Source organism: Mauremys reevesii, linkage group 5 (assembly GCF_016161935.1).
Source record: "Mauremys reevesii isolate NIE-2019 linkage group 5, ASM1616193v1, whole genome shotgun sequence".
NCBI classification, from domain to species: Eukaryota; Metazoa; Chordata; order Testudines; family Geoemydidae; genus Mauremys; species Mauremys reevesii.
The window spans coordinates 96684643-96695163 of NC_052627.1; the positions used below are offsets into that span (position 1 = coordinate 96684643).

The window sequence follows — 10521 nt, forward strand, 5'->3', positions numbered from 1 at the left end:
AAAATGACAAAATGCTCAAAACCAGAATCAGAATCATGCTTTTTGACTTGGATTATTATTTAGTTCCAGGAGAAGATATTTGGGTGTCAATGTAAAACTTGTTCAACAGAAGAAATATTTAATTTATTTTAAAACAAATTCAGTAGGAAGGGAAAGCAATTGATGGATTGGCTGAAATGAGAATTAAGGAATTTATCCTACTTAGGCTATCGCAAAGCATGAAAACATGCAGTTCAATAATAGAATTAAATGAGCAAAAAGTTTTATCTTTAATGTCTGGAAAAACATCAATTTGTGGAAAATACATGTGTAATTTCATAAGAAGTCAGTAGATGGCGCAAACAACTTTTGGAAGGTTTGAGTGTTGTTAAATGTCATTATTCAAATAGGCAGTGTTACGGAAGTTTGCTTTTTGTCTTTTCCTGTATAAGTTTTCTGCTTATTTGCGCAGCAAGGCTTCCTGGTAAGAAAGAACTATTACTTTATGTTTGTTTTAAATAGACCTCTGATTAACTTAAAGTGTTGTGTACTCTGCATCTTATTTAGAAAATGAGATGTTTTGTAAATCATTTATGAACTAAAGTTTATTATTTGCTTTCTAGTCTGTGAGTGATTAGGGTAGCCTCATTTGAGTTCAGTAAATTCACTGAAACAAATTATAGCAATATAAACACCTTTATACTGTCAAGTATCAGAGGGGTAGCCATGTTAGTCTGGATCTGTAAAAAGTGACAAAGAGTCCTGTAGCACCTTATAGACTAACAGACGTATTTTATGCTCCAATATATCTGTTAGTCTATAAGGTGCCACAGGACTCTTTGTCTCCTTTATACTGGTATCACTGTGTCTACACTAGAGGGTTCCACTAGAGGGTTCAACTAAATCTATTTTTGTGCATGTGTGTGTTTTCAGGATTGGAGATAAAGCAAACCAATATATTTTACCTGTATCAATTATATATTTTTACATCAGGTTTGTGTCTTATAATGGTGTCTTACAAAATACATGGTCATGCTTATATGACTTTTCAATATATTCAATATATTTTGTGTATTAATATAGAGTTCTAATCTTAAATATTTAAAATGTTTTTCAATTATGACAAGAATTCATGATATCAGGAGTGCCTGGAGTTCATCTGTGGAGAAAACAACAGTTTGCAGTGTTGCTGTTGTGCCCGTGTTGGTCCCAGGATATGAGCAAGACAAGTATCAGAGTAGCCGTGTTAGTCTGTATCCACAAAAACAATGAGGAGTCTGGTCGCACCTTAAAGACTAACAGATTTATTTGGGCATAAGCTTTCATGGGTAAAAAACCCACTTCTCCATGCATCTGAAGAAGTGGTTATCCACAAAAGTTTATGCCCAAATAAATCTGTTAGTCTTTAAGGTGCCACCGGACTCCTCGTTGTTTTTGAGCAAGACAAGGTGGATGAGGTAATATCTTTTATTGAACCAACTTCTGTGGGTGAAAGAGATAAGCTTTTGAGCTGAAGAAGAGCTCTGTGTTTTGGAGCTCCAAAGCTTGTCTCTTTCAGAAAACAGTAGCAAAGTTTGCTTTTAGTCTCTCTCTGCCTGCATTCCTCTGGGTTTAGCTAGCTGCCTGCTGAAGATTACTGTCGGCTATGTCAGTCACTGGTTTTCCTCGCTGTGCAGTTCTATTAGCCTGTCAATCATATTGCTCTGATCCGCTCACCCACTGTGCCAAGTTTATACCTGTTTTAGAGTCTGGTCCTGGGAGGGTCTGATCAGGTGCTGCCTAAGCTCAGAGTGAGAAATGAACATGTGACAAGAAGTGAGCTCCCAACATCTGTTTTGATCTTAGTAGCTCAGATTTTGACCCTTTGTCAAATGAACATTTATTTCATACTAAATGCAACAATCTTGGATTAAATAATAGTTTACATTTTGCTTAAGAACACAAATAAAATTGAATATATTCCGATTTTAAACACCACACTCCCCCTAACCAAAAATACTATACAAAGCCAAGAACTGGTAAGCTTTATTGGCCTCACAGGCTCCGTCTGGAAGTACTCTACCAAAACCTCTGTCTCATGTCTCTGGTGTGGGGTGGGTGGAGGCCTTTGTTTGCCACCATACTTAGGTAGTTCCTTGCTGCATTTACACCAGTAATATATATATATATGGCTAGCATGACTGCCTGGGAGGGCATTGACTGTAATTCCATTCAGCCATTGTAGAAGACTTCAACCACAACAATCTGTAGTTAACATTAGGTTTTATTCAATTTACTTTGGGTGGGTGGTGAATGGTCTTTTGGATGAGACCTTAACAATCAAGCTTTTGTCTGTTCTCCGTGTATAATAAGGATCCTATAGAACTTTAAACACAGTAGGGATTTGCCTCTGTGAACTTGGCTTAAATTCCTCACCACTACCACACATATGGGTTGCCTATCTGGCTGCAGCCTACCAGGTAGGAGGTGATTGAATTTTCCTGTTGCTCTGCTTATCAAGTTTAAGTGCTTTGGGATCATTCAGAATGAAAAGTGCCATGACCACGTCTCTCTCAAATGTTAGTTCTCAATTAATTATAGACCCTAAAGATCACAGATGTTGTGTTTTAACTCTTATCAATTTCATTGTACTACAGAGCATTCTGACTCAAAAAGAAATTCTGGGCATGAGAAAATGGACAAAGAATGTATGAATGTATATGTAAATAATTTGACTCTAATGATCAACATTCAGGAATAAAGAAGAGGATATATTTTAATAAAGCAGCTGGAAAATGTATAGCCTCCTTTCAGCTGGTCCTTACCTATAAAACATGGCTGAAATTATGTCTTGGCAATAAGTGCAGGGAAAGAAAGATGGCAATGTACATTTCAGGGCCTTATTTAGCTGTGCTGTAACATCACTTATGTGAACGGGGGGCATTTCACTTAAGGTTTGATCCTGCACAGCACAGAAGGAGTGTTGTCCATACAAGCACAAAGTAAGAAAGGTAGGGCAGTGAATGCTGCTTTGCCCACTCCTGTTGAGCTGTAGTACAGAGCAGCCAAGTTACTCATGCCTAATAGCAGAAGTAAGTCCTAATATGGGAACATATAGCTAAATGTCTCATGCCATGCTGAGGATTGCATTTATACTGCCATTCTCTGCCCATGTCCAGGTATCTACTGGGGACTACCATGATAAAAGCAAACTAAATTTAACTTGACACCTAAGCTAAAACCTGAACCTAGGTCTCTGGAGGTGAAAATGCTGCACCTCAGAGCCCCAAGATTTCTAATTTGTTTCTCATTCTGGCTCAACATATTTTTTGTAAAAGGTGTCGTAAGTCAATGAGTTGATCCTCTGTTACTTAGTGACCTGCTAAAAGTTGTTAACATAAGTAAAGGTTTGGCAAGGAATGTCAGTATGTTACGTCTAATAAAGCAGTGGTTCTCAACCCGGTGTCCGGGGCCCCCTGGGGGGCTGCAAGTAGGCTTCAGGGGGTCCGCCAAGCAGGGCCAGCATTAGACTTGCTGGGTTCTGGATGCCAAGCCCCGCTACCCGGGGCTGAAGCTGAAATCTGAGCAATTTAGCTTCTCTGGGCCTGCTGTGGCATGGGGCCCCAGGCAATTGCCCTGCTTGCTGCCCCCTAATGCTGGCACAGTTGTGGCACAGGTGGGCCATGGAGTTTTTATAGCATGTGGGAGGTGGGCTCAGAAAGAAAAAGGTTGAGAACCCCTTTAATAAAGTATAATTTCAAGGAGGGTTTGTGGGACTGGGAATGGGATAGAGCCTATTCTCCACTAAGACATTTTCCCTCCAGCTAGGGTGGCAGTGACAGACAGGTATTGCTTTCTGATTGCTCTTTGATAGGTTATGTGAAATGACTTAGTTGTTGGTCTCAATCCATTTGCTACTGGACAGAGGTTTATGTGACAAAACCTCCATCTACTGAAATTAATTGATGTCCTTGTTGGCAGCCTCAGCAAAGAACCCAAGGACTGGATGACCACGGAAACTCTTATTCCTAGAGTTGATCCCTTCAGTTCAAAATAAGGTGCATTTTTTACATTCTGAGGAAGTGTGCATTGTCCCTGCTCATGAATAAACAGCAGATTTCAGTCCCCCTGAACTGTCAATCAGATACATTTTACAATTATATTAATTTTTTTAAAAGTAAGAGTTTAAAAAGTAGTAATTGTGTTTTCCCCCCTTAAACAGATAGTAAATGAATGAACATCAATGTGTGCTGCCTCTACTGAATGGCAGAGTGTCCTCCATTGCTGTTAAAATCAGTGGGAGAGAAGGACACTCAGCACCTTCCAGAATTAGACACTAACACTTATATTGGACACTCAGTCATTACTATAGTGATTTAATGTGAATTCTTTTATAGGATTAGAACCAATATGGAGAAATAATGAAGAAGGGCAACAAGCATTTATAAAGAATAACAAAACAACATGGCAGAAAACAGAAGACTCCTCACAAACTTTCTCTTTTGTAGTGGTGTCTTCACATTAACTCTTTGGAACAATATCAAGCCATCTGATGAAAATGAATTTATTGCAAACTATTCCAGCAGCTTACTAGAAGACCATTATGATTATGAAACCAAGAGCCTGCCGCTCTCACACACAAAGAGGCTTCAGTTTGCATCAGCAGATAACAAAATAAACCATCCCAGCTGGGATGTGGAACAAAATACTTCAGACAGTTTAGTACTGTCAAATATCCCAGAGGATGGAATCAGTGATTTAATACAACTATTGTCAAAATTCAACAAAACCTCAGGATTAAAAAATCTTGCTCTGAACAATATTACAACATCCTGGGGAAGCTTTACTAGAATTCTTCAGATTGTGTGGCATACATCCACTGAATATTTCAGTATCTTCAAGGTGAAACTGATGTCACATATTAACAAGCAACACTTCAACTACGATGGTACTTCACTGAAAGCAGTGATAATAACGAATGTTTCCATTGAGGTATTCTATTTTTCACAGGATGACCTATACAGCATATTTTCAGAGATGAACATTACAGCCTTGACAATATCTGATTCAAAGATGATACATATGCTTTGCCCTTCCAAACCAAGTCAATTTCGCTTTTTAAACTTTTCAAACAATGATTTGACAGACATGGTTTTTCAAGGCTGTAATAACTTAGATCTCCTGGAAACACTTATTCTACAGAGGAATCAATTAAAAAAACTTTCCAAGGTGAGCTCAATGACGAGTAAAATGAAATCACTGAAACACTTGGACATAAGTAGGAATTTGCTGTATTATGATGAAAATGAGAACGACTGCCAGTGGATTGGAACTCTGGCTAAACTGAATTTGTCCTCAAACAAATTGACAGACTCAGTTTTTGGATGTTTGCCAATCAATGTTCAAATACTTGATCTGCAAAATAACCAAATCAGAATGGTCCCCAAAGACATTAATGAACTGAAAGCTTTGAAAGAGCTAAATATTGCATTTAACAGGTTAACTGAGCTGCCTGGATGTAGTCATTTTAGGGGTCTGGAATTACTGAATATAGAAGAGAATTCAATTCTCACCCCATCATCTGACTTCTTCCATAGCTGTCAAAATATCAGAGAGCTCAGAGGAGGACACAATCCATTCCAATGTTCTTGTGAATTACGAGACTTTGTTAATTTTGAAAAAAAATCAGGCGGAAGGTTGGTTGGCTGGCCAGAATCTTATGTGTGCGAATATCCAGACGGCTTAAAGGGAACCCAGCTAAAGGACTTTCAGTTGTCTGAACTATCTTGCAATACAACTCTCTTGCTTGTTGTAGCTCTAGTTGTTACAGTGGTGGTAGTGGCTGTGACATCCTTTCTGTGTATCTATTTTGACATAATGTGGTATTTGAAGATGATGTGGCAGTGGACGCAAACAAAACGTAGGGTTCGGAAGAGTCACCCTGAAGATCTGCAAAGCATTTTACAGTTTCATGCTTTTATTTCATACAGCGAACGGGATTCCCTCTGGGTGAAGAATCATCTGATCCCAAACCTGGAGAAGGAAGATGGGTCTGTACAGATCTGTCTGCATGAGAGGAACTTCATTCCTGGCAAAAGCATAGTTGAGAACATTATAAACTGCATTGAGAAAAGCCACAAATCAATCTTTGTTTTGTCTCCCAATTTTGTCCAGAGTGAATGGTGCCACTATGAGCTTTACTTTGCCCATCACAAATTATTTAGTGAAAGTTCCAATAGCTTAATCCTCATTTTACTGGAACCAATCCCGCAGTATCTCATTCCTGCCAGATATCACAAGCTGAAAGCTCTCATGGCAAAGAGAACATACTTGGAGTGGCCAAAGGAGAAAAGCAAACATGGGCTTTTCTGGGCTAACCTTAAGGCGACTATTAACAGTAACCTGCCAATATCTGCCAAAGTGGTTGTAGAAACAGACTAAGAATTATTTTTATTTGAATTGTCTTTTTATTCTGAGAAAATAATAAACATTGGATTATAATGATTAAGTGTCAGAGTGTTTCCTTTATTATGGTAGAAGCCATTTAAAAAAAACACTGCCAATCAGTTTCCATGTAGTTATCAAAGCTGCCTCCTAACTTATATGAAAAAAATGTCATTTTAGAAACTGGGAGAGCCCTAAAGATGAAGAATACCTAAGAGTGTTAGTAGCCAGTGAATTAGATATGTGTTTGGAATGTGATATTACTGCAATAAAAGCCAGTCCAATTCTGGATAACCTACTGTATTGAGAGGCATGCAACACAGCATGAGGTAAGCATCATGCCTACATGGCTTTAATGTGTCCACCCCTGGAATATTGTGTCCCGTTCCGGCCACCACCTTACCTGGAAGACAATTGGAAAGATTTCTGAGCAATAGAAGTGGTCAGCATGCTGGAGGAATTGATGTAGGAAGAAACATTAAAAGAGCTAAATATACATAGAGTAGCCAAATTATTACTTTTTCTCTTGATCAGGTCTTGAATCACCTCATCAGGTATATCTACATATAGACAGATTAAAAGAATATAATTATGTAGTAACATATCAGTCTATAGATTCAGCCACTGTTCATGCACATAACATTTGTATATAGTAGCATGTTCACTTTGAAAGTTCTTTCAAGTTGCAATAACATTTTGTTTAGTGGGAAGGGAAGTGTATGCCGACCTCCAGCACCCAGACAGTGTATCAGCAAAGCTTGGTTCCTGACATCTGGGAAGTCCCCTCCATTAGGAGGGAAAAAAACCCTAATCTTAAATTGTCAAAAGTGGCTAGTAATTTGAAGTGTTTCTGTGTTCAGAGCCTGGATGTTTAGTACTTTTTTAAGGTTTCTGAAGTTGGGCACCCAAAAACAGGCTCCAAAAATCACTAGTCATTTTTGAAAATGTAGGCCATAGCTTTTGAAACATTCAAAACCAATGTATAAGCAGTAGTACAGATCCGCAAACACAAGCCAGAAATTCATCAGAAGGTTTAAACGGAAGAGTAACCAATTCTATCACTAAACCTCCCAAAACCTCGTGCTGCCGGGGCAGTGGTGGATTTGGGGCCCCCTGAAAAATCTCCCCCTGCCATGGCCCCGGAGCTGGAGGAGCTCTTGCTCCCCACTGTGGCCCCAGGGCCATGGCCAGGGCACAGAGCTTTTCCGGTCTCGGGGCTGCAGTGGGGATGGGGTGGAGCAAGCCGGGGGTGAGGCCTCAGGGAAAGAGGTGGAATGGGAGTGGAATGGGGCCAGGGCCATGGGGAAGGGGGGGAATGGGGATGGGGCTGTGGATGGAATGGGGATGGAGTTTCAGGGGAAGGGGTGGAATGGGGTGGGGCCATGGGCAGGGCTGCGGGCGAAGGGGTGGAACAAGGGAGGGGCTCCAGGCTGGGAGCTGCACTGCAGTCCCAGCTGAGGCTGAGAGCTTGACTTCTGCCAGGGCTGAGTGCTCAGCCTCGCTGTGGCCCTGACCGAGCTCTCAGCCCCTCTCGCCCCAGCTGGAGCCGTGGGAGAGAAGGACTGCACTTGGGGAGGGACTGAGAGCAGCAACCCGGGGCTGGGGTTCGGGTCGAAGAGGCGGGGCCTTAGCCGGAAGAGGCGGGGCAGGGGGCTAGCCACCCATGACTAAAATGTTATATGGTTTAGCACTGATTTTTCAAACTCCAAGTTTGTAACATGTTATTCAAGTCACCATTATTCACTGTCTGTCTACTGGAGGACCTTGTGGGGGATAACCATCTGGGTTTGAGGGATTGCCTCTGGTGAGAAAGAAATCCTTAATGCTGCTACAAAACGGGGCTTGAGGCTGCAATCCTCACTTAGCCAAAGCACTGTACAGTAACTCCTCACTTAAAGTCATCCTGGTTAATGTTGTTTCATTGTTATGTTGCTGATCAATTAGGGAACATGCTCATTTAAAGTTGTGCAATGCTCCACTATTACGTTGTTTGGCTGCCTGCTTTCTGTACAGCTGGCAACCTCCCTTCCCCCCACTCCCCACAGCACCTCCCACCCGCCGGCAAACCCCACGGATCAGCACCTTTCCCCTCCTCTTCCCACCTCCTGGTTGTGGTGTTTAAGAGGCAGGAGGGAGGGGGGAGGAGCAAGGACTCAGCATGCAGTCTCCCCTGCCTCCTGAACACCGCAAACCAGCTGATTGCCCTGGGCAGGAGGTGTGTGGGGGAGGATGGGAGAGCCTGTTCCAAGTCCTCACTCCTCCCCATCCCTTCTGCCTCCTAAATGCTGTGAGCCAGCTGATTGCCCCAGGCAGGAGGGAGGGGGGAGGAGCGAGACTCGGCATGCCTCCCCTCTCCCTCCCCTGCCTCCTGCCCACAGCAATCAGCTGGCTTGCAGCGTTCAGAAGGGAGGGGAGGGGAGAGGGAGGAGCGAGGATGTAGCGTGCAAAGTAAAGGAGGAGGAGGTGGGGGGGAGAAGAGGCGGGTCAAGGGTGGGGGCTTGGGGGAAGGGGTGGAGTGGATGGCCCGAGGGTTGAGCCCGGCAAAGTCAGTGCCTGAGCTTGCAAGAACAGCAAGAGGAGCAGCCGGACAATCCATCCTCTTCCACTCTCTGACTCCACCACCTCAACTAAGCTTCATACTTAAATTGTTTCTGTAAAATTGTTTAAAACTTATACCTGTATTAAATTGCTTGTTTAAAATGTATATAATGCCTTTTGTCTGGCAAAAAAAGAATTCCCTGGAACCTAACCCCCCCCCCATTTACGTTAATTCTTATGGGGAAATTTGATTCACTTAACATCGTTTCACTTAAAGTCGCATTTTTCAGGAACATAACTACAATGTTAAGTTAGGAGTTACTGTATATGTCACAGGATCTGGCTCACAACGGATACAATAATAAAACTTTAACACCTTCTGACCTCCTTTACTGCCTGAAGCATCATCACCCAACAAGTGGCAGTGTTTACTGAAGCAGATGCCAGGTGTTAAATGCTTGCCCCATTGAAGTCAATGGCAAAACTCCCATTGATTTCAATGGGACCAGAATTTCACTCTAGACCACCAGGCTCCAGATTTTATACACGGTATGTAAAAGCCTCATTCCAAACGTATTCCTTATTTCCTTAATTCCACATATTATCTTATACAAAGAAATGCTTGTCCTTTGCACAGACGCCAGTGTAAACAATCAGATTTACATTATGAAGTGTGCAGTCTGTTCTAGAGATTTTACTTCCTGTTTTTTATATAACTACAGAGTGAAATCTGTAACTCTCCAGGGTGTCTGTAATGAATACCATGGGCTGAATTATTAGGAAATAAACAACACTTACAAATCCCGCAGATCTTGTTGCATAAATATTTCTGTTTATTTAAAAAAAAATGTTTGGCTTGTTTAAGTGGTTACTTTTGAGTTAACTCTCTCCCTCCCCCAACAAATCTTGCGTCTCTTATTGTAGTCAACTCATATTAATATAGCACACATATATGCTCCAGCGCCATCCTCTGTAACGTACTCCTATGGTAACAAACAGCATTACCTATGTCCCACTTAAAATATGTACTTCCCTTAGCAGAAAAAATAGAATTCCACAGTATCTCTGTTAAACTGTCATGCACATAGTTATGAATACTATATGTTGTACCTATGGTTGTACATATAGTTGTGAATTAGCTAGGGCTGTCAATTAATCACAGTTAACTGACAAAATTAAATTTAAAAAATTAATCACTGTTAAAAATTAATCATGATTAATTACACTGTTAAACAATAGAATACCAATTGAAATTTATTAAATATTTTGGGATTTTTTCTACATTTTCAAATATATCAATTTCAATTACAACACAGAATACAAAGTATACAGTGCTCAGTTTATATTTATTTTTATTACAAATATTTGCACTGTAAAAATGATAAACAAAAGAAATAGTATTTATTTATCATGAAACTGCAACTTACATATGTAGTTTTTTTGTTACATAACTGCACTCAAAAACAAAACAATGTAAAACTTTAGAGCCTACAAGTCCACTCAGTCCTACTTCTTGTTCAGCCAATCGCTAAGAGAAACAAGTTTGTTTATATTTACAAGAGATAATGCTGCCCACTTCTT

The 10521-nt window shown here is 40.8% G+C and overlaps 1 protein-coding gene across 1 annotated transcript; it reads left to right on the forward strand.

Moving 5' to 3' along the window:
• Positions 1–394: 394 nt before the first annotated feature.
• On the forward strand, positions 395–6456 carry LOC120405943 (toll-like receptor 1). The gene is made up of 3 exons (XM_039539908.1): positions 395–463; positions 3940–4016; positions 4356–6456. Exon 3 carries the CDS (start codon positions 4423–4425, stop codon positions 6397–6399), a length of 1977 nt encoding a protein of 658 aa, XP_039395842.1. The 5' UTR covers positions 395–463; positions 3940–4016; positions 4356–4422; the 3' UTR covers positions 6400–6456.
• Positions 6457–10521: the final 4065 nt, after the last annotated feature.

Excerpts from the sequence above, each read along its gene's own strand:
- LOC120405943 (XM_039539908.1), top strand. The coding sequence starts at position 4,423 with ATGGCAGAAAACAGAAGACTCCTCACAAACTTTCTCTTTTGTAGTGGT.